The sequence below is a fragment of the Engystomops pustulosus genome, chromosome 4, assembly GCF_040894005.1.
Source record: "Engystomops pustulosus chromosome 4, aEngPut4.maternal, whole genome shotgun sequence".
NCBI classification, from domain to species: Eukaryota; Metazoa; Chordata; class Amphibia; order Anura; family Leptodactylidae; genus Engystomops; species Engystomops pustulosus.
Genome location: NC_092414.1, coordinates 7,186,983 through 7,209,480, shown reverse-complemented (window position 1 = coordinate 7,209,480; position 22,498 = coordinate 7,186,983). Strand labels below are relative to the sequence as shown.

General features: G+C 51.0%; 1 protein-coding gene across 3 annotated transcripts; it reads left to right on the top strand.

Moving 5' to 3' along the window:
• Positions 1 to 58: 58 nt before the first annotated feature.
• On the top strand, positions 59 to 19,941 carry KDM5A (lysine demethylase 5A). 3 transcript variants are annotated; one of them, XM_072144963.1, is made up of 28 exons: positions 59 to 625; positions 1,981 to 2,058; positions 2,500 to 2,622; positions 3,649 to 3,819; positions 3,935 to 4,066; positions 4,149 to 4,251; positions 4,599 to 4,687; positions 4,770 to 4,928; positions 5,018 to 5,137; positions 5,220 to 5,378; positions 8,591 to 8,772; positions 8,839 to 9,001; positions 9,132 to 9,251; positions 9,325 to 9,519; positions 9,599 to 9,780; positions 11,140 to 11,264; positions 11,347 to 11,497; positions 11,942 to 12,059; positions 12,222 to 12,577; positions 12,653 to 12,791; positions 12,866 to 13,045; positions 14,262 to 14,414; positions 14,500 to 15,051; positions 15,131 to 15,274; positions 16,074 to 16,233; positions 16,319 to 16,539; positions 16,607 to 17,005; positions 19,417 to 19,941. In XM_072144963.1, the coding sequence occupies exons 1-28, from the start codon at positions 479 to 481 to the stop codon at positions 19,630 to 19,632; spliced, it is 5,037 nt and encodes a 1,678-aa protein (XP_072001064.1). In that variant the 5' UTR covers positions 59 to 478; the 3' UTR covers positions 19,633 to 19,941. The 3 variants fall into 3 exon arrangements, with proteins under 3 accessions (XP_072001064.1, XP_072001063.1, XP_072001065.1); XM_072144962.1 differs by having other exon boundaries at positions 3,914 to 4,066; XM_072144964.1 differs by lacking the exon at positions 9,132 to 9,251 and having other exon boundaries at positions 3,914 to 4,066.
• Positions 19,942 to 22,498: the final 2,557 nt, after the last annotated feature.

Below are 22,498 nucleotides of genomic sequence, written 5' to 3'. Positions count from 1 at the left end.
CCCCGGGGGGGAGCCCACCTCAGCCCTGCCCTGTGGGGGTCTCTGTGCCCCCGCCCTGGTTATCGGGGGGATCGGCCTCGTCTGTGTTGTCCGGGGCTTTATCTTTTATGCTTAGTAGTCGGGTCGGGTGTTCCTGGCATCCTTGCTCTCCGGGGCTGGTTGTCGGGTAAGTTTAGGGTTATTTTATGTTTACAGGGGGGGAGGTGTTAGTGTCAGGGTTGTCAGGACACTATTCTAGTCCTCTGGGTGTCAGGATATGATCTGGTCGCCTGGTTGTCAGGGATCAGTGCTGATTGGTTGTCAGGGGTAGGTCCTGGTGGTCAGAGGTGGTGATTGGGGGGTGTAGAAGCTAGATGGGGCAGTAGGATTTTGGGGTCCCCCTTCTCCAGGCCATGAGGAGGTGCAGTTAGTGTCAGGGCACAGAGCGGGCACCCAGCGTCTCCCCAGTATCAGTGTCAGCTCGCCGGCGCCCCCTACAATGGCTTCCTACAGCGAGTTTGTGCCCCCTCCGGAGTGCCCGGTGTTTGAGCCCAGCTGGGAGGAGTTCTCCGACCCCCTGAACTTCATCGGACGCATCCGACCCATCGCCGAGAGGTCGGGAATATGCAAAATCCGACCCCCTAAGGTAAGACGGCAGCGGCGCAGCGAACCCCCCATGAAACATTTGCATCAGGCTCAAGTTACCAGGATATAAATCCAACATCCTCCCCCAAAACAGCCCCCGTCTTATACGTGACGTCATGTGCTAATGAGTCTGAAGGGCCCATGTGAAGCTCCAACTTGTTGTAGCTTCACAGGCTGTTACACTGTCTCTTCTATGATTTAATCTTACATGGTGGATGGGGGCAGTTCTGCACAGTGTAACAGCCTGTGAAGCTTAAGCGCAGAGGGGCTCTGGTAATGCCCCCAGAGCCCTCCAGAAGCATTAGCATAATTATAAAAGTAGATTTTTTAGAAGAAAATAAGTCATGGACGACAAATGTAAGAAGATGCCACAGTCCCGGTGCCCGGAGTACGGTGATGTCCCTGGTTTATCAGGGTGGATTTTCATGGCAGATCCCCAAAAGACGAGACAAAAAAACTTAAAATGTTAACTTTTTTTTTTTTCTCTATTTTAAAAAAATCTAATCTGATCTAATATTTTGTTAATCAACCAGATACATGTAATTTTTTTTTTATAAATTTTTTTTTCTCAGATGTTTTGGGTTTTTTTTTTTTTTGGGGCGTGAAAATTTGGTAACATTTTGGGGCACAGTTTTAAAAATTTTTTAAAATTTTTTTATCTTTTAAAAGGGTTTTTTTTTTTTCCGGCCAAGCTGTAGTGACTTGATTTGGCCACTAAATGGAAAGTGGCGCTGTCTGCTTCTTCTCCCAGTCTCTGTATCATCCGTAGGGGGCGCTAGGTGTTAGACCTCTGACCTCCCACGGTGAATACTACTCAGCCAATCACTAGTTGGGAGTCCTGACCTCGGCCTCTTATTGGCTGATCGTTCTCCCTTAGTGTTTTGCGGGAGACACGCAGGAAGTGGAGCGGGGTGGGAGGAGTCAGTTTGGTTTAAGTACCGCCCCCTTGTAATAAGGGCACCACTATCAATTCATGCTACAGCCCACTATTGTTCTCTGTTATCACCCACTAGCGGGGCTTAGTCATGTTAGTCATGGCCTGCATTGTGACTATAGCAGAGACATCTCCCTCTGTGTATCAGCCGCTCCGGTTCCGTCACTTTGGGGGCTGCGTCCCCCCCCCTCCTGGGGTTGTATAATTGGCGCATTGTGTGGGCTGACACATGACGGAGCGCGGCCCTCGCCCGCTGATCATTACACAATTGTTCTGCTGAGTCTCGTCCCGTCATATAATAACGAGCCATTAGTCACGGCCACTAAATACACGGGAGTCGGGACCATGATGCTTTGCTGCTGCTTATGATGTCGCCTTACGTTACTGAAGGGATCTGACGCTTTCATCTTCTCTCCCCCCAGGACTGGCAGCCGCCCTTCGCCTGCGACGTGAAGAGCTTCTCCTTCACCCCCCGGGTGCAGCGGCTCAACGAGCTGGAGGTGACTACAACCTAAGGGGGGGTCCTAATATGCAGGAAGTGTTGTCATAGGGGCGCGGGATGAGCTGCTCTTAGTGGCAGCCTGGGATAGTCAGTGTCTGATCATGAGAGCAGGAGTCCACACCTGATAGGTAGGTGCCATCATGAATGTCACTACCCCTTTAAGTCACGTTCTAGATCTTGCGTCTCCTTTAAGGGTCAGTGATGGCGGCAGATTAGGAGGCGTTACCCAGCGGCTGCTAGAAGGTGACACGTACTAGTCAGGGCAATCAAGGGGTCATACAACACCTTCACTGACTTAAAGGGGAACTCCATATAGTAAGAAGTTATAACCCACCCCCACCCAGTATCATACAACAGTAGCTTCCTATATACTCATACACCAGTCTTAAAGGGGCGTTATCCTCCGTCTTTTCGGTAACGCTCTTGGCTTGCTCCTTAGGCGATGACCCGGGTGAAGCTGGACTTTCTGGATCAGCTAGCGAAGTTCTGGGAGCTGCAGGGGTCGACGCTCAGGATCCCGGTGGTGGACCGCAGGCTGCTGGATCTCTATGCACTGAGTAAGGTGAGTCAGATCGAGGGGGTTTCACCCCCTGCACCCCAAACAGTGAGTACCAGATTGTTTCCCCCATACAGAACCCTGCATTTGCTAGTGGCTGTCACTGGTATTGCAGCTCTGTGTCATTCGCTCAGACCTGCAGTACCAGCCATGGCCACTATGATACTGGTGTCACTGTGCCTGGTAAACAAACCAGTTCCCCAACTCCTTCACTCAGATCTATTCTGACAACGGGACATCGATATTAAGTGCTATAACAAAAACTTACAGTTAAAGGGATGTTCCAACCTTGGACATGCGCAATTAGTGGTCCTCTAACTCCCTGGTATAGCATTGGAATTATTAATTACCATTATTATTCTCTTAATCTGAGGTCTTGTATGGGATGGAATGTAAATTTTTTTTTAATAGCGCAATTTTGGGTTCCGCATGTCCTATTGGTGGACGTTAATTAACCCCTTCCGCGCAGTATAAGGTAATACAAATGTTCCGTGTTTATTGTGGAACTTAAATAACACACTGTGGGTTAGCACGCACACAGCAATACCAAATTCATAGGGTTTTTGGATCCTAAATGAACTTCATTTGCATAATGAAGGGCAGAGCAATTATACTGTCAGTTTTCTATTAGGCCATTGGATACTACAGGCAGTACAAGGACCCTTCTGGGGACCCCCAGCTTCCTGCAACGTCCTAGGCACCCCACAATTGCAGTGGTGGAGGGAGCCCAATCCCCTGCACCCACTTAGACACCATGGTCCATGTTTGACTGCGGTGTCTAAGGGGTTAAACACTCAGTAGGACCCAATTTCCTGAAAACTTCTGATGCGGTTCTGAAGAACGGGGCTGTATCAGAACAAGTGTCTTCAGTATTCACCTCGCCGGATGGGATGAAGATTTGGGGGCCGCCACTCAGACGGGTCAGGGGTGTCCCTGGTAGCAGGACCCATTTATGTCACATGACTTGGAAATATCCAGTGTTCAGCCTCTTCTTAGAAGAATAAGCCCCATTCTCTGCTCTGCCCCCTGCAGGTCGTCTCCAGTGAAGGCGGCTTCGACATCATCAGCAAGGAGAAGAAATGGTCGAAAGTGGGGAGCCGCCTGGGTTATGTTTCCGGGAAGGGCACGGGGTCCCTGCTGAAGACCCACTACGAGCGCATCCTCTACCCCTACGAGCTCTTCCAGTCCGGGATCAGCCTCATGGTGAGTTACACAACCTTAAAGGGGTTGTACAGTCAACCACGGATCAGCAAGTTAGGCGCTATCCACTAAGGCACTGTCACGTGACCTACCACAGTTTGCTGTCTCCTCCTCACAGGGCATCCAGAAACCAAACCTGAAAGACGAGGAGAAGGTGGAAGTGGCGGAGCCCTGCGAGGACACCAAAGACACCGCCAGGACCGAGAAGATGAACATTCCCTTGAAGAGATCCCGGCGCATCAAATCTGAGGTGCGGTTTAGGATTGTGAGAGGGAGAAAGTTTCCGTACATTGGCAAGCAGAGGTAGTGACCATGATGATGATGTATTGCAGGAGTCGGTGGAGATCAGTAAAAGCCCCGAGGTGAAGAAGCTGCACGCCTTCGGAGCTGCGCCAAGGGTGATCGGGGTCGGTGACAGCGTTAAAGACAGAGCCGGTAGGACACCTGGACTCTTCAGTGAAGGGGCTATGATATAAATATCACATCAGCGGGGGGGGGGGGGTCCGACACCCTCCACTGATCATCCACTGACAGGAGCGAATGGGACTGAGCTGCAGTACTAATCACAACCACTGCACTATGTGTGGCGCTATGATTTGTAAGCAGTGGTGTGTCGGACCCCATAGATCTGATATAGAGGGGCAATGTAATGGTGCTCTGGTGGGAGGGCACATGGTGTAGTAAGAGGTGGTGACCACCAGGGGGAAGCACTTGGGCTATCACAATCACCAGTAACATTTTGGGACAATTTTCAGTAAGTTCCCTCCTCCTTTGTGTTTCAGACGAGCTCCTGAAGAAGAGGAAGAGCTCGCAGCTGGACGCCTTCGGGATGCAGATGAGGCAGAGGAAGGGAGCTCTGTCGGTCAATTTCGTAAGTGTCCGTCTATTAACCCCTTGAGCGCCTGGAACGCGCTGGGGCGTGGGCCTGATCTCTGTGATTGGGGTCCCTGCAGGTGGACCTGTACATCTGCCTGTTCTGCGGCCGGGGCGACTGCGAGGAGAAGTTACTGCTGTGCGACGGCTGTGACGATAGTTATCACACCTTCTGTCTGATCCCTCCGCTCCCGGAGGTGCCCAAAGGAGACTGGCGCTGCCCCAAATGCATCGCCGAGGTATGTGCCCCCATGTGTAAGGCCTGAGATCTCCCCCCGCTGTGTCGCTGCTATGTGGATAACCTCCCGCTACTCCCATCCCTCCGCAGGAGTGCAGTAAGCCCCGGGAAGCCTTCGGGTTTGAGCAGGCGGTGAGGGAATACACGCTGCAAAGCTTCGGAGAGATGGCCGACAACTTCAAGTCCGACTACTTCAATATGCCGGTGCATGTGAGTGTGTACAGGGCTCTAGTCATACCTGCAGGGAGGGGGTGGAGGTCCAGGCTCATACACTATACCTGTCCCCCCCCAGATGGTGCCCACAGAACTGGTGGAGAAGGAGTTCTGGCGCCTCGTCAGCTCCATAGAAGAGGATGTCATCGTGGAGTACGGAGCCGATATCTCTTCCAGGGATTTTGGGAGCGGATTCCCCACACTTGATGGACGGAGGAAACTGACACCTGATGAAGAGGTGAGAGACAGAATCTTTTATCATAATATATAATATAAAACATAACAATAACACAAAACATAAACCAAACATAATATACAATGTATACAAAATACCAACCCAATTCACACCTAGCACAGACCATACACCTAAATAATTAAATAGCACCAAATACCTACTAAACAAATAAAAACTAAACACAAGTAGCACCCACACCCTCTAATAACAGACCACCCCCACACCCAAATATATATATATTTAATTCACAATCAAAGAATACACAATACACTAAACTAAATCCCACACCCTCCCCTTCCCCTCAGAGACTGGTCTAATGTCCAGCATTCTGTATTATACCACAGAGCTGCACTCACTATTCTGCTGCTGGTGCAGTCACTGTGTACATACATGACATTACTTATCCTGTACTGATCCTGAGTTACATCCTGTATTATACCCCAGAGCTGCACTCACTATTCTGCTGCTGGTGCAGTCACTGTGTACATACATGACATTACTTATCCTGTACTGATCCCGAGTTACATCCTGTATTATACCCCAGAGCTGCACTCACTATTCTGCTGTGTACATACATGACATTACTTATCCTGTACTGATCCTGAGTTACATCCTGTATTATACCCCAGAGCTGCACTCACTATTCTGCTGCTGGTGCAGTCACTGTGTACATGCATGACATTACTTATCCTGTACTGATCCTGAGTTACATCCTGTATTATACCCCAGAGCTGCACTCACTATTCTGCTGTGTACATACATGACATTACTTATCCTGTACTGATCCTGAGTTACATCCTGTATTATACTCCAGAGCTGCACTCACTATTCTGCTGCTGGTGCAGTCACTGTGTACATACATGACATTACTTATCCTGTACTGATCCTGAGTTACATCCTGTATTATACCTCAGAGCTGCACTCACTATCCTGCTGCTGGTGCAGTCACTGTGTACATACATGACATTACTTATCCTGTACTGATCCTGAGTTACATCCTGTATTATACTCCAGAGCTGCACTCACTATTCTGCTGCTGGTGCAGTCACTGTGTACATACATGACATTACTTATCCTGTACTGATTCTGAGTTACATCCTGTATTATACTCCAGAGCTGCACTCACTATTCTGCTGCTGGTGCAGTCACTGTGTACATACATGACATTACTTATCCTGTACTGACCCTGAGTTACATCCTGTATTATACCCCAGAGCTGCACTCACTATTCTGCTGTGTACATACATGACATTACTTATCCTGTACTGATCCTGAGTTACATCCTGTATTATACCCCAGAGCTGCACTCTCTATTCTGCTGCTGGTGCAGTCACTGTGTACATACATGACATTACTTATCCTGTACTGATCTTGAGTTACATCCTGTATTATACTCCAGAGCTGCACTCACTATCCTGCTGCTGGTGCAGTCACTGTGTACATACATGACATTACTTATCCTGTACTGATCCTGAGTTACATCCTGTATTATACTCCAGAGCTGCACTCACTATTCTGCTGCTGGTGCAGTCACTGTGTACATACATGACATTACTTATCCTGTACTGATTCTGAGTTACATCCTGTATTATACTCCAGAGCTGCACTCACTATTCTGCTGCTGGTGCAGTCACTGTGTACATACATGACATTACTTATCCTGTACTGACCCTGAGTTACATCCTGTATTATACCCCAGAGCTGCACTCACTATTCTGCTGTGTACATACATGACATTACTTATCCTGTACTGATCCTGAGTTACATCCTGTATTATACCCCAGAGCTGCACTCTCTATTCTGCTGCTGGTGCAGTCACTGTGTACATACATGACATTACTTATCCTGTACTGATCTTGAGTTACATCCTGTATTATACCCCAGAGCTGCACTCACTATTCTGCTGCTAGTGCAGTCACTGTGTACATACATGACATTACTTATCCTGTACTGATTCTGAGTTACATCCTGTATTATACTCCAGAGCTGCACTCACTATTCTGCTGCTGGTGCAGTCACTGTGTACATACATGACATTACTTATCCTGTACTGATTCTGAGTTACATCCTGTATTATACTCCAGAGCTGCACTCACTATTCTGCTGCTGGTGCAGTCACTGTGTACATACATGACATTACTTATCCTGTACTGACCCTGAGTTACATCCTGTATTATGCTCCAGAGCTGCACTCACTATTCTGCTGCTGGTGCAGTCACTGTGTACATACATGACATTACTTATCCTGTACTGATCCTGAGTTACATCCTGTATTACACCCCAGAGCTGCACTCACTATTCTGCTGCTGGTGCAGTCACTGTGTACATACATGACATTACTTATCCTGTACTGATCCTGAGTTACATCCTGTATTATACCCCAGAGCTGCACTCACTATTCTGCTGCTGGTGCAGTCACTGTGTACATACATGACATTACTTATCCTGTACTGATCCTGAGTTACATCCTGTATTATACCTCAGAGCTGCACTCACTATTCTGCTGCTGGTGCAGTCACTGTGTACATACATGACATTACTTATCCTGTACTGATCCTGAGTTACATCCTGTATTATATCCCAGAGCTGCACTCACTATTCTGCTGCTGGTGCAGTCACTGTGTACATACATGACATTACTTATCCTGTACTGATCCTGAGTTACATCCTGTATTATACTCCAGAGCTGCACTCACTATTCTGCTGCTGGTGCAGTCACTGTGTACATACATGACATTACTTATCCTGTACTGATCCTGAGTTACATCCTGTATTATACCCCAGAGCTGCACTCACTATTCTGCTGCTGGTGCAGTCACTGTGTACATACATGACATTACTTATCCTGTACTGATCCTGAGTTACATCCTGTATTATACTCCAGAGCTGCACTCACTATTCTGCTGCTGGTGCAGTCACTGTGTACATACATGACATTACTTATCCTGTACTGATCCTGAGTTACATCCTGTATTATACCCCAGAGCTGCACTCACTATTCTGCTGCTGGTGCAGTCACTGTGTACATACATGACATTACTTATCCTGTACTGATCCTGAGTTACATCCTGTATTATACCCCAGAGCTGCACTCACTATTCTGCTGCTGGTGCAGTCACTGTGTACATACATGACATTACTTATCCTGTACTGATCCTGAGTTACATCCTGTATTATACCCCAGAGCTGCACTCACTATTTTGCTTCTCTCACAGGATTACGCTCAGTGTGGTTGGAACCTGAACAATATGCCGGTGCTGGAGCAGTCTGTTCTCACTCACATCAATGTGGACATCTCTGGGATGAAGGTGCCCTGGCTGTACGTGGGGATGTGCTTCTCCTCGTTCTGTTGGCACATTGAGGATCACTGGAGTTACTCCATCAATTACCTGCACTGGTAAGTAGAGGAGTGAGGAGCTGCGCCCCCTCTGGACACCCAGATACTTACCTTCTATCTTTGCAGGGGGGAGCCCAAGACGTGGTACGGGGTCCCCTCTCACGCGGCCGAGCAGCTGGAGGACGTCATGAGAGAACTGGCTCCAGAACTTTTTGAGACCCAGCCGGATCTCCTGCACCAGCTGGTCACCATCATGAACCCCAACATCCTGATGGAGCACGGCGTCCCTGTGAGTATCACGTGTAACAAATCCTCAGCACAGAAGGTCCATCCTGGTCCTGTGCAATGCCCCCCTATACTTGGTATGGTCCAGTCCATCCAGGCATAGTGACCATGATGTGTCCCCCCCCCCCCCCCAGGTGTACAGGACCAACCAATGTGCGGGGGAGTTTGTGGTCACCTTCCCTCGCGCCTATCACTCCGGCTTTAACCAAGGATACAACTTTGCGGAGGCCGTAAACTTCTGCACGGCTGATTGGGTGAGTGCGGACCCGGGGGACGTCTCTTATGATGTGTCCGGTTTTCTGATCTAACCGTTCTGTTCTCCGGCAGCTTCCCATTGGGCGTCAGTGCGTCAATCATTACCGGAGGCTGAGGCGGCACTGCGTGTTTTCTCATGAAGAACTCATCTTCAAGATGGCGGCCGACCCGGAGTGCCTGGACGTGGGGCTGGCGGCCGCCGTGTGCAAGGAGATGACCGTGATGATCGAGGAGGAGAGCAAGATACGGGACAGCGCTGTACAGATGGTGAGGATAGCGGGCACATGCCCATCATGTACATACTGTGTGTGGTACCAGAGGCTCAGACCTGTCCGTGTGTCTCCAGGGGATCCAGCAGTCCGAGGAGGAGGTGTTTGAGCTGGTTCCGGATGATGAGCGGCAGTGCGCCACCTGCAGGACAACCTGCTTCCTCTCCGCTCTCACCTGCAGCTGCAGCTCTGATCGACTCGTCTGCCTGCATCACGTGGAGGACCTGTGTGCCTGCCCCCTGCAGGACAAGTGTCTCAGGTAAGGATCCACTGCAAATACATCCATCACTAGAGAGCAGCGTTGCCATCGCTGAGAGTACAGCCTATCCATCACTAGAGAGCAGCGGTGTCATCACTGAGAATACAGCCTATCCATCACTAGAGAGCAGCGGTGCCATCACTGAGAATACAGCCTATCCATCACTAGAGAGCAGCGGTGCCATCACTGAGAATACAGCCTATCCATCACTAGAGAGCAGCGGCGCCATCACTGAGAATACAGCCTATCCATCACTAGAGAGCAGCGGTGCCATCACTGAGAATACAGCCTATCCATCACTAGAGAGCAGCGGTGCCATCACTGAGAATACAGCCTATCCATCGCTAGAGAGCAGCGGTGCCATCACTGAGAATACAGCCTATCCATCACTAGAGAGCAGCGGCGCCATCACTGAGAATACAGCCTATCCATCACTAGAGAGCAGCGGCGCCATCACTGAGAATACAGCCTATCCATCACTAGAGAGCAGCGGTGCCATCACTGAGAATACAGCCTATCCATCACTAGAGAGCAGCGGCGCCATCACTGAGAATACAGCCTATCACTAGAGAGCAGCGGTGCCATCACTGAGAATACAGCCTATCCATCACTAGAGAGCAGCGGTGCCATCACTGAGAATACAGCCTATCCATCACTAGAGAGCAGCGGCGCCATCACTGAGAATACAGCCTATCCATCACTAGAGAGCAGAGGTGCCATCACTGAGAATACAGCCTATCCATCACTAGAGAGCAGCAGTGCCATCACTGAGAATACAGCCTATCCATCACTAGAGAGCAGCGGCGCCATCACTGAGAATACAGCCTATCCATCGCTAGAGAGCAGCGGTGCCATCACTGAGAATACAGCCTATCCATCGCTAGAGAGCAGTGGCGCCATCACTGAGAATACAGCCTATCCATCGCTAGAGAGCAGCGGTGCCATCACTGAGAATACAGCCTATCCATCGCTAGAGAGCAGCGGTGCCATCACTGAGAATACAGCCTATCCATCACTAGAGAGCAGCGGTGCCATCACTGAGAATACAGCCTATCCATCACTAGAGAGCAGCGGCGCCATCACTGAGAATACAGCCTATCCATCACTATAGAGCAGTGGTGCCATCACTGAGAATACAGCCTATCCCTCACTATAGAGCAGTGGTGCCATCACTGAGAATACAGCCTATCCCTCACTAGAGAGCAGCAGTGCCATCACTGAGAATACAGCCTATCCATCACTAGAGAGCAGCGGTGTCATCACTGAGAATACAGCCTATCCATCACTAGAGAGCAGCGGCGCCATCACTGAGAATACAGCCTATCCATAGATTTATTTTTCCTGTTCCGGGTCCTGTAGGTACCGCTATTCGGTGGAGGATTTCTCTACTCTTCTGTACGGAGTGAAGTTACGCGCTCAGTCCTATGATACTTGGGTCGGTCGGGTGACAGAGGCGCTGACTGCCAGCCTCAATCACAAGAAGGGTGAGTCCATGCCTGGTTCTGGTTCTGTACTGTCTGCTGTTATTGCTGTTGTGATGTGACCTCTACCTGTGACCCGGTGCAGACATCATAGAGCTGAAGGTGATGCTGGAGGATGCAGAGGACCGCAAGTTTCCTGAGAACGAGCTCTACCGGAGGCTCCGAGACGCCGTCAAAGAGGCCGAGACCTGCGCCTCCGTCGCTCAGCTGCTCCTCACCAAAAAGCAGAAGCACAGGTGAGGTGTCCTCCAATCAGAAGCCTCCATGCCGAACAGTCATCAGCATGCTGGGGGTTGTAGTCTTATCTCCATCCTGTGGCTCCTCTGCATGCTGGAAGTTGTAGTGGTATTTCTATCCTGTGGCTCCTCTGCATGCTGGGAGTTGTAGTCTTATATCCATGCTGTAGCTCCTCACCTTAATGGGAGCTGCAGTTTTATTTCCATCCTGTGGCTCCTCGGGATGCTGGGAGCTGTAGTCTTTTCTCCATGCTGGGAGTTGTAGTCTCTTCTCCATCCTCCATGCTGGGAGCTGTAGTTTTATTTCCATCCTGTGGCTCCTCGGGATGCTGGGAGCTGTAGTCTTTTCTCCATGCTGGGAGTTGTAGTCTCTTCTCCATCCTCCATGCTGGGAGTTGTAGTTTTGCAGTAGTCTGATCTTGTGATTTTCTTGTCTGTTGGCAGTAAGCTGAGCCCAGACTCGGGGAAGACTCGCACTAAGCTGACGATGGAGGAGCTGAAGGCCTTTGTCCTGCAGCTCTTCAGCCTCCCCTGCCTCATCACACAGGCCCGGCAGGTCAAGGTAAGGACCAGCTACAGGCCCCACACCCAAGGCTGTCTCCTAGGACCTGTATCCATGTGGCTTAGGCTTTGGGTCCTGGTTTGTCCAGTCTGTCAGTGCTGCAGCCTCAGACTTGGTCATTTTGCAAGTTTTTCCTTTAACAATTTGTCGCTCTTCCTCCAGAACCTTCTGGACGATGTGGAGGAGTTCCACGAGCGAGCGCAGGAGGCCATGTCCGACGAGATCCCAGACTCCAGCAAGCTCCAGGTCCTCATCGATATGGGATCCAACCTGTACGTGGAGCTCCCGGAGCTGCCTCGTCTGAAGCAGGAGCTGCTGCAGGCCCGCTGGCTGGACGAGGTGCGTCTGACCCTCTCCGACCCCCATAAGGTCACCCTGGATGTGATGAAGAAGATGATTGATTCTGGGGTGGGCCTGGCGCCTCATCACGCGGTGGAGAAAGCCATGGCTGAGCTTCAGGAGCTGCTGACGGTGTCCGAGAGGTGGGAGGAGAAGGCCAAGACCTGTCTGCAGGCCAGGTAAGTGCTGCCGGTGATGGGGTAATCATGGTGGGGGGCAAATGAGACTTTCACCTCTGACCTCTCCCCCCTCAGGCCGCAGCACAGCGTATCCAGCCTGGAGAGCATTCTAGCCGAGGCCCGAAACATCCACGCCTATCTACCCAATGTCCTGGCGCTGAAGGAAGCTCTGCACAGAGCCAAGGACTGGACCTCCAGAGTAGAAGCCATTCAGGTAAGGTCAGCACAGTGTACTGGTACCAGGCCCGGCCGTGCTGTATACATCATAGGCTCCTATACATGTTACAGAACGGCAGTCACTATGCCTACCTGGAGCACCTGGAGTGCCTGCTCAGCAAGGGGCGCCCCATCCCCGTGCGCCTGGACGCCCTCCCCCAGCTGGAGTCCCAGGTGTCCGCAGCTCGAGCCTGGAGGGAGCGCACTGGCAGGACCTTCCTAAAGAAGAACTCCAGCTACACCTTACTACAGGTGAGAGTCCACCAGAACCGTCCACTATGAACTAAGACTTCATATGGTGGAGGAGCAGAGGTGGTATCACACGTCTATGGCACCATACTCACACGTTACTACAGGTGAGAGTCCACCAGAACCGTCCACTATAACACACACAGTGTAGTAAGACTTCATATGGTGGAGGAGCAGAGGTGGTATCACACGTCTATGGCACCATACTCACACGTTACTACAGGTGAGAGTCCACCAGAACCGTCCACTATGAACTAAGACTTCATATGGTGGAGGAGCCGGGGTGGTATCACATGTCTATGGCACCATACTTACACCTTACTACAGGTAAGAGTCCACCAGAACCGTCCACTATGAACTAAGACTTCATATGGTGGAGGAGCAGGGGTGGTATCACACGTCTATGGCACCATACTTACACCTTACTACAGGTAAGAGTCCAACAGAACCGTCCACTATAACACACACGGGCTAGTAAGACTTCATATGGTGGAGGAGCCGGGGTGGTATCACACATCTATGGCACCATACTCACACGTTACTACAGGTGAGAGTCCAACAGAACCGTCCACTATAACACACACGGGCTAGTAAGACTTCATATGGTGGAGGAGCCGGGGTGGTATCACACGTCTATGGCACCATACTCACACGTTACTACAGGTGAGAGTCCGACAGAACCGTCCACTATAACACACACAGTGTAGTAAGACTTCATATGGTGGAGGAGCCGGGGTGGTATCACACGTCTATGGCGCCATACTCACATATTACTACAGGTGAGAGTCCGACAGAACCGTCCACACACAATCTAGTAAGACTTCATATGGTGGAGGAGCAGGGGTGGCACCACATGGCTATGCAACTGGTGCACCTTATGGCATCATACTCACACATTACTACAGATGAGTCTACCAGAACCATCTATTATAACACACACTGAACCTGCACTAGATCCTACAGAGCCGCAAATATGGCAGTGGTGGCATCGCATGGCTGTGCACCTTATGGCGCCATACTCGTTACTACAGAGTCCACCAGAACCGTCCATTATAACACACACTGAACCTGCACTAGATCCTGCAGAGCCGCCATATGGTAGAGGTCTTGACTTATTGACTGTCACTGCGAATTTCCATATGGTGGAGGTGCAGGGGTGGCATCACACGGAGCACCTTACGGCGCCATACTCACACGTTGCACGTCTCGCCCCCTGCAGGTGCTCAGCCCCCGCAGCGATATCGGAGTATACGGGAGCGGCCGCAACAAGAGGAAGAAAGTGAAGGAGCTGCTGGAGGAGAAGGACTTGGATCTGGATTCTCTGAGCGAATTAGAGGAGTCTCAGGAGGAGCCGCGAGACACGGCCTCAGTGGTAATGGGACACAATCGCCCTTTATGTGTCCTGTGGGATCACCATAGCTGTACATGACCCGTCCCTTACTTATCCTCCCCTACAGGTGGCGCTATTTAAGGACTTAGAGCAGAAGGAGGTGGACTCTATGCGCTCGCTACGGGCGGCTAATCTTGCCAAGATGGCCATGGTGGACCGCATCGAGGAGGTCCGGTTCTGCATCTGCCGCAAGGCTGCCAGCGGCTTCATGTTACAGTGCGAGCTGTGCAAGGACTGGTTCCACAGCACGTGCGTGCCCCTGCCCAAGAGCAGCTCGCAGAAGAAGGGCAGCAGCTGGCAGTCCAAGGACGTCAAGTTCCTGTGCACGCAGTGCATGCGCTCGCGCCGGCCGCGCCTGGAGACCATCCTCTCGCTGCTGGTGTCGCTGCAGAAGCTGCCGGTGCGGTTGCCCGAGGGCGAGGCTTTGCAATGCCTGACGGAGCGTGCCATGAGCTGGCAGGACCGGGCACGCCAGGCGCTGGCCACGGAGGAGCTGTCCTGTGCTCTGGCCAAGCTCTCGGTGCTGAGCCAGCGCATGGTGGAGCAAGCCGCCCGCGAGAAGACGGAGAAGATCATCAGCGCCGAACTACAGAAAGCCGCTGCCAACCCGGACCTGCAGGTGGGCACCACAGAGCGGCCACAGGGGGCGCAGGTGCCCTAATCCTATCACCTCTCTCACTGTCCCCTTACTCCTGCAGGGTCACCTGCCCATATTCCAGGGGGGCTCCTTCAGTCGCGGGATGTCCAGCGTGGCGTCTTCTCCACAGCCCCCGCTGGACTACGACGACGAGGAGACGGACTCCGACGAGGACATCAGAGAGACTTACGGCTACGATGTGAAGGTAGGTAGACACGGCGGCCGCTCTACTCCGCTCACACCCAGAGCTGCGGCCAGCAGAGTCATCACCGCAGCTCTGGGTGTGATCGCAGCATCAGATCCCCAGCATTGTCCGCATATAGACGGGTATTTATATACCGGCCCCTCCGCATGCCGCACATGTGTCACTACATTTTATGTTTCTGCAATGAAACCCAACACCGGCCCCTCCAGGACATGACCCCCGAAGAGCTGATGCAATGTGTGTATCCCTGTCTGTACCCACAGCTATGGGTGTGTCCGGCTTGACTCCATAGACTAGACCCTGTATATAGGGTATTATATTGGGGGAGTGATGTAAGGATCCCCCTCCACCTGTTCTCCAGGACATGACCCCCGAAGAGCTGATGCAATGTGTATATCAGTGTCTATACCTACAGCTATGGCTGTGTCCTGCCAGACCCTGTATATAGGGTATTATATGGGGGGAACAGGAATAAGCGATGTAAGGATCCCCTTTCTCCAGGACATAACCCCCGAAGAGCTCATGCAATGTGTATATCAATGTCTACACCCACAGCTATGGCTGTGTCCTGCCCGACCCTGTATATAGGGTATTATATGGGGGGAACAGGAATAAGCGATGTAAGGATCCCCTTTCTCCTCTTCTCCAGGACCTAACCCCCGAAGAGCTCATGCAATGTGTATATCTGTCTCTGTATCCACAGCAATGAGTATATCCTGCCCCAATCCTGTATTTAGGGCATTATTAGGGCTGGTATCATACACACAAGTGATGCAAGGATCCCCCTCTTGTTCTCCAGGATACTGGGAGCGTCAAGTCCTGCAGCAGCTTAGAACCCAACCTCTTCTGCGACGAGGAGATCCCCATCAAGTCTGAGGAGGTTGTCAGCCACATGTGGACCACGCCGTCCTTCTGCGCAGAGCACGCCTACTCCAGCGCCTCCAAGAGCTGCGTGCAGCGTAAGTGCACAGCCCCAAACTCTCATCTTGCTGTCAGTGAATGGAGCCGCGTTTTTACATTCTTTCTCTATTGTGTCTTTTAAAGCTTCAGGAACCCCCAGAAAGCAGCCACGGAAGACCCCTCTAGTGCCGCGGAGCCTGGAGCCCCCCGTCCTGGAGTTGTCCCCCGGGGCTAAGTGTCAGCTGGAGGAGCTGATGATGTTGGGGGATCTGCTGGAGGTGTCGCTGGATGAGACGCAGCACATCTGGAGGATCCTACAGGCCACACATCCCCCCTCCGAGGAGAGGTTCCTGCATGTCATGGAGGTAAGGACCCACCCCCTGGACTCCTACCCCACGTGGCCCCGCCCTCCTGACCCATATGTCTCCGCAGGATGATAGTCTGGATGAGAAACCCCTCAAACTGAAGAGCAGGGACTCTGAGAAGAAGCGCAAGAGGAAGCTGGAGCGAGCCGAGCATCTCCTGGCCGAGGGCAAGCAGAGGTCCAAGGAGCTGAAGAAGCTGGACAAGACCAAGAAGAAGAAGCTCAAGCTGGGCCACGACAAGGCCAAGGAGCTCAGCAAGCTGGCCAAGAGGCTGGCCAAGGAGGAGGAGCGCAAGAGGAAGAAGGCCATGGCCAAGGCGGAGCTCAGCAAGGAGCTGATCGAGAAGAAGAGGGAGAAGAAGGTGCTGGACATCCCCTCCAAGTACGACTGGTCCGGAGCCGAGGAGTCCGACGACGAGAACGCCATCTGTGCTGCCCAGAACTGCCAGCGCCCCTGCAAGGACAAGGTGAGGGGGGCCCCTCATACAGGCTGCAGCCAGCACACTGCTGTGCTCTGTGCTCTCTGCAGCCAGTGTTATCAGACCGCACACTGCTGTGCTCTCTGCAGCCAGTGTTATGTATTGTCCCTGGAGAGATGTGTAATCAGACCTCACACTGCTGTGCTCTGTGCTCTCTGCAGCCAGTGTTATATATTGTCCCTGGAGAGATGTGTAATCAGACCTCACACTGCTGTGCTCTGTGCTCTCTGCAGCCAGTGTTATGTATTGTCCCTGGAGAGATGTGTAATCAGACCTCACACTGCTGTGCTCTGTGCTCTCTGCAGCCAGTGTTATGTATTGTCCCTGGAGAGATGTGTAATCAGACCTCACACTGCTGTGCTCTGTGTTATGTGTTGTCCCTGGAGGGATGTGTAATTATACCTGACACTGCTGTGCTCTGTACTCTCTGCAGCCAGTGTTATGTATTGTCCCTGGAGAGATGTGTAATCAGACCTCACACTGCTGTGCTCTGTGCTCTCTGCAGCCAGTGTTATGTACTGTCCCTGGAGAGAGGTGTAATCATACCTCACACTGCTGTGCTCTGTGCTCTCTGCAGCCAGTGTTATGTATTGTCCCTGGAGAGATGTGTAATCAGACCTCACACTGCTGTGCTCTGTGCTCTCTGCAGCCAGTGTTATGTATTGTCCCTGGAGAGATGTGTAATCAGACCTCACACTGCTGTGCTCTGTCCTCTCTGCAGCCAGTGTTATGTATTGTCCCTGGAGAGATGTGTAATCAGACCTCACACTGCTGTGCTCTGTGCTCTCTGCAGCCAGTGTTATGTATTGTTCCTGGAGAGATGTGTAATTATACCTGACACTGCTGTGCTCTGTACTCTCTGCAGCCAGTGTTATGTATTGTCCCTGGAGAGATGTGTAATCAGACCTCACACTGCTGTGCTCTGTGCTCTCTGCATCCAGTGTTATGTATTGTCCCTGGAGAGATGTGTAATCAGACCTCACACTGCTGTGCTCTGTGCTCTCTGCAGCCAGTGTTATGTATTGTCCCTGGAGAGATGTGTAATCAGACCTCACACTGCTGTGCTCTGTGCTCTCTGCAGCCAGTGTTATGTATTGTCCCTGGAGAGATGTGTAATCAGACCTCACACTGCTGTGCTCTGTGCTCTCTGCAGCCAGTGTTATGTATTGTCCCTGGAGAGATGTGTAATCATACCTCACACTGCTGTGATCTGTGCTCTCTGCAGCCAGTGTTATGTATTGTCCCTGGAGAGATGTGTAATCAGACCTCACACTGCTGTGCTCTGTGCTCTCTGCAGCCAGTGTTATGTATTGTCCCTGGAGAGATGTGTAATCAGACCTCACACTGCTGTGCTCTGTGCTCTCTGCAGACAGTGTTATGTATTGTCCCTGGTCTAATTACACGTCTCTCCAGGGACAGTACATAACACTGGCTGCAGAGAGCACAGAGCACAGCAGTGTGAGGTCTGATTACACGTCTCTCCAGGGACAATACATAACACTGGCTGCAGAGAGCACAGAGCACAGCAGTGTGAGGTCTGATTACACATCTCTCCAGGGACAATACATAACACTGGCTGCAGAGAGCACAGAGCACAGCAGTGTGAGGTCTGATTACACATCTCTCCAGGGACAATACATAACACTGGCTGCAGAGAGAACAGAGCACAGCAGTGTGAGGTCTGATTACACCTCTCTCCAGGGACAGTACATAACACTGGCTGCAGAGAGCACAGGGCACAGCAGTGTGAGGTCTGATTACACATCTCTCCAGGGACAATGCATAACACTGGCTGCAGAGAGCACAGAGCACAGCAGTGTGAGGAATGATTACACATCTCTCCAGGGACAATACATAACACTGGCTGCAGAGAGCACAGAGAAGAGCAGTGTGAGGAAGCTTGGAGCTACAATCCTGGAAAATAAATCCATATTTAATATAATAATATATAATTATAGAAGATAATCACACGTGTGTGTAGCAGCAGGACTGTGAAATATGGGTTTATATTTCAGGATTGTACTGGGGGTGTGTCCTAACACTTCAGTTCTTCTCTCCTCCATATGTAGCGATACTCTGCTGGGAGTTGTAGTCCTTCCTATTTTGCTCTGCTGGGAGTTGTAGTCTTCCCTATGTAGCGATGCGCTGCTGGGAGTTGTAGGCCTCACTATGTAGCGATGCTCTGCTGGGAGTTGTAGTCCTCTCCTCCTTATGTTGCAATGCACTGCTGGGAGTTGTAGGCCTCACTATGTTGCTCTGCTGGGAGTTGTAGGCCTCACTATGTTGCTCTGCTGGGAGTTGTAGGCCTCACTATGTTGCTCTGCTGGGAGTTGTAGGCCTCTCTATGTAGCGATGCTCTGCTGGGAGTTGTAGTCCTCACCATGTTGTTGTTCCTGCAGGTGGACTGGGTGCAGTGTGACGGGGGATGTGACGAGTGGTTCCACCAGGTTTGTGTTGGAGTCTCCTCTGAAATGGCGGAGAACGAGGATTATATCTGCACGAACTGCACCAGGAAGCGGGTGCCGGGCCCCCCCTGCCCCCCGTGCCCCCCTACATTGACTTTCACCCCCGGATTCCCCTTGCCTACCCTGGAGGTGAAGCAGGAGGTCAGCTAGCACCCTGGATTATACTATTTTTTTGGTTCCCCTCTTCCTGGCCCTCTGCCAGGGTGGACCCTCTTGTTAGGTAGCGCCCCCCGACCACCAGGGCCGGCATTGCTCGGTCTGGGGGGGGGGGGATAAACTGTGTCGTCCTTCTTCAGTATCTCCAAGCAGTGACTTTTTATACTGGGATCCTGTGAGGTGGGGGGGCAGCGGAGGACCCTCAGGATTGGCGCCCGGGTCCTCTGGGTTTTTAGAGATTCTGGTTCTTCCCTCTCTTCTTCCTGTGACTACTGACTGTTGTATAAATAGTTTTCTCTCCTACCTCCCGTCTCTACCAGTCTTTTCCAGCCGTCCCGGGAAAGTTGGGTGAGTGAGTGAAGCATCGCCCAGACATGCAGGATTCACTCAGCTTTCCCAGAAACCAACAAGGATCCGGATCCATTCTCTGCCCCTATGACAGGACTGCAGGGAGTGTTGTCATAGGGACACTTAGAACAGCGCCAAACATTGTATAGTGGTTGTGATTGGTATTGCAGCTTAGCCCCATTCACTTGAATGGGTCTGAGCTACAAGCAGGTCACATGATGAATGACAGAGCATGGTTATTGGTGGGTTACTGAGCGTTGGAGAGGAGGGTCCGACTGTACTTGGAGATACCCCAGCCCGTTCAGTATAAGGGGGAGTGATGCTCTGCAGGAGGGAAGAGCTGCAGCAGGTTGCACAGGGTATTAGTGTGAAAGGTAAGTGCACAGGAACCTGCATACCCAAACATTGGCGCCACGTAACGCATCGCTCTGCACGGGAGCTGCGTACATGACGCTCAGGCTCGCCGTTTGGGTCGGCCACGGCATGTGGTTCTGTGAGCTCGTGCTCCTCTGGATTGACCCTTCTACTACTGGTTACGGGGGTGGTGACCCCTGGAACGTCCATTGTGATTGCCATGACAACCAGGTTTATGACAACAATGCAAGTTTCGTTACAATGTAAACATTTTTTTTATTATTATTATTTTAAAGGGGCAGTGACCCCAAAATGTATCAGTCACACGTCTGTGCCGGGAGGTAAGTGACAGCGGCTGTCTCTACAGAGCACTGGACGTTACAGCCCGAAGTGGCTGATAACAGGGAGCAGTAGCAGACAGAGCGCAGCATGGATTTCCCCTTTAAGATGTGTACAGTGAGGTGACGGCCGCGCTCTGCCCCTCTGTCAAAGATTCACTTTTACAAGCCAAAAGAAATGTACAGGAGGAGGCGCGAGGTGCGCAGACGCCTCAACACCTTCCGGAATTATAAGCAACGACCGACCGGGTCAGATCCAAAGTGTCAGAACTGAGGAGGTTCTGCCCCAGGGGAAACAGAGAACTCACAGATTATACATAATAACTGGTGAGGAAATACGCATAGACCATATATACCCCTATATACTGTATACATAATGCGGGGGGGGGGGGGGGGCGGCACATGAGGAAACATTTACTATATCTATATAGTGGTGGTGTATAATGTGTATGTAGTGATCTCCCCCTAGTGGTGGTGTATAATGTGTATGTAGTGATCTCCCCCTAGTGGTGGTGTATAATCTGTATGTAGTGATCTCCTCCTAGTGGTGGTGTATAATCTGTATGTAGTGATCTCCCCCTAGTGGTGGTGTATAATGTGTATGTAGTGATCTCCCCCTAGTGGTGGTGTATAATGTGTATGTAGTGAGCTCCCCCTAGTGGTGGTGTATAATGTGTATGTAGTGATCTCCTCCTAGTGGTGGTGTATAATGTGTATGTAGTGATCTCCCCCTAGTGGTGGTGTATAATGTGTATGTAGTGATCTCCCCCTAGTGGTGGTGTATAATGTGTATGTAGTGATCTCCCCCTAGTGGTGGTGTATAATGTGTATGTAGTGATCTCCCCCTAGTGGTGCTGTATAATGTGTATGTAGTGATCTCCTCCTAGTGGTGGTGTATAATGTGTATGTAGTGATCTCCCCCTAGTGGTGGTGTATAATCTGTATGTAGTGATCTCCTCCTAGTGGTGGTGTATAATGTGTATGTAGTGATCTCCCCCTAGTGGTGGTGTATAATCTGTATGTAGTGATCTCCTCCTAGTGGTGGTGTATAATGTGTATGTAGTGATCTCCCCCTAGTGGTGGTGTATAATCTGTATGTAGTGAGCTCCCCCTAGTGGTGGTGTATAATGTGTATGTAGTGATCTCCCCCTAGTGGTGGTGTATAATCTGTATGTAGTGATCTCCTCCTAGTGGTGGTGTATAATCTGTATGTAGTGATCTCCCCCTAGTGGTGGTGTATAATCTGTATGTAGTGATCTCCTCCTAGTGGTGGTGTATAATGTGTATGTAGTGATCTCCTCCTAGTGGTGGTGTATAATCTGTATGTAGTGATCTCCTCCTAGTGGTGGTGTATAATCTGTATGTAGTGATCTCCCCCTAGTGGTGGTGTATAATCTGTATGTAGTGATCTCCCCCTAGTGGTGGTGTATAATGTGTATGTAGTGAGCTCCTCCTAGTGGTGATGTATAATCTGTATGTAGTGATCTCCTCCTAGTGGTGGTGTATAATCTGTATGTAGTGATCTCCCCCTAGTGGTGGTGTATAATCTGTATGTAGTGATCTCCCCCTAGTGGTGGTGTATAATGTGTATGTAGTGAGCTCCCCCTAGTGGTGGTGTATAATCTGTATGTAGTGATCTCCCCCTAGTGGTGGTGTATAATGTGTATGTAGTGAGCTCCCCCTAGTGGTGGTGTATAATCTGTATGTAGTGATCTCCTCCTAGTGGTGGTGTATAATGTGTATGTAGTGAGCTCCCCCCTAGTGGTGGTGTATAATCTGTATGTAGTGATCTCCTCCTAGTGGTGGTGTATAATCTGTAT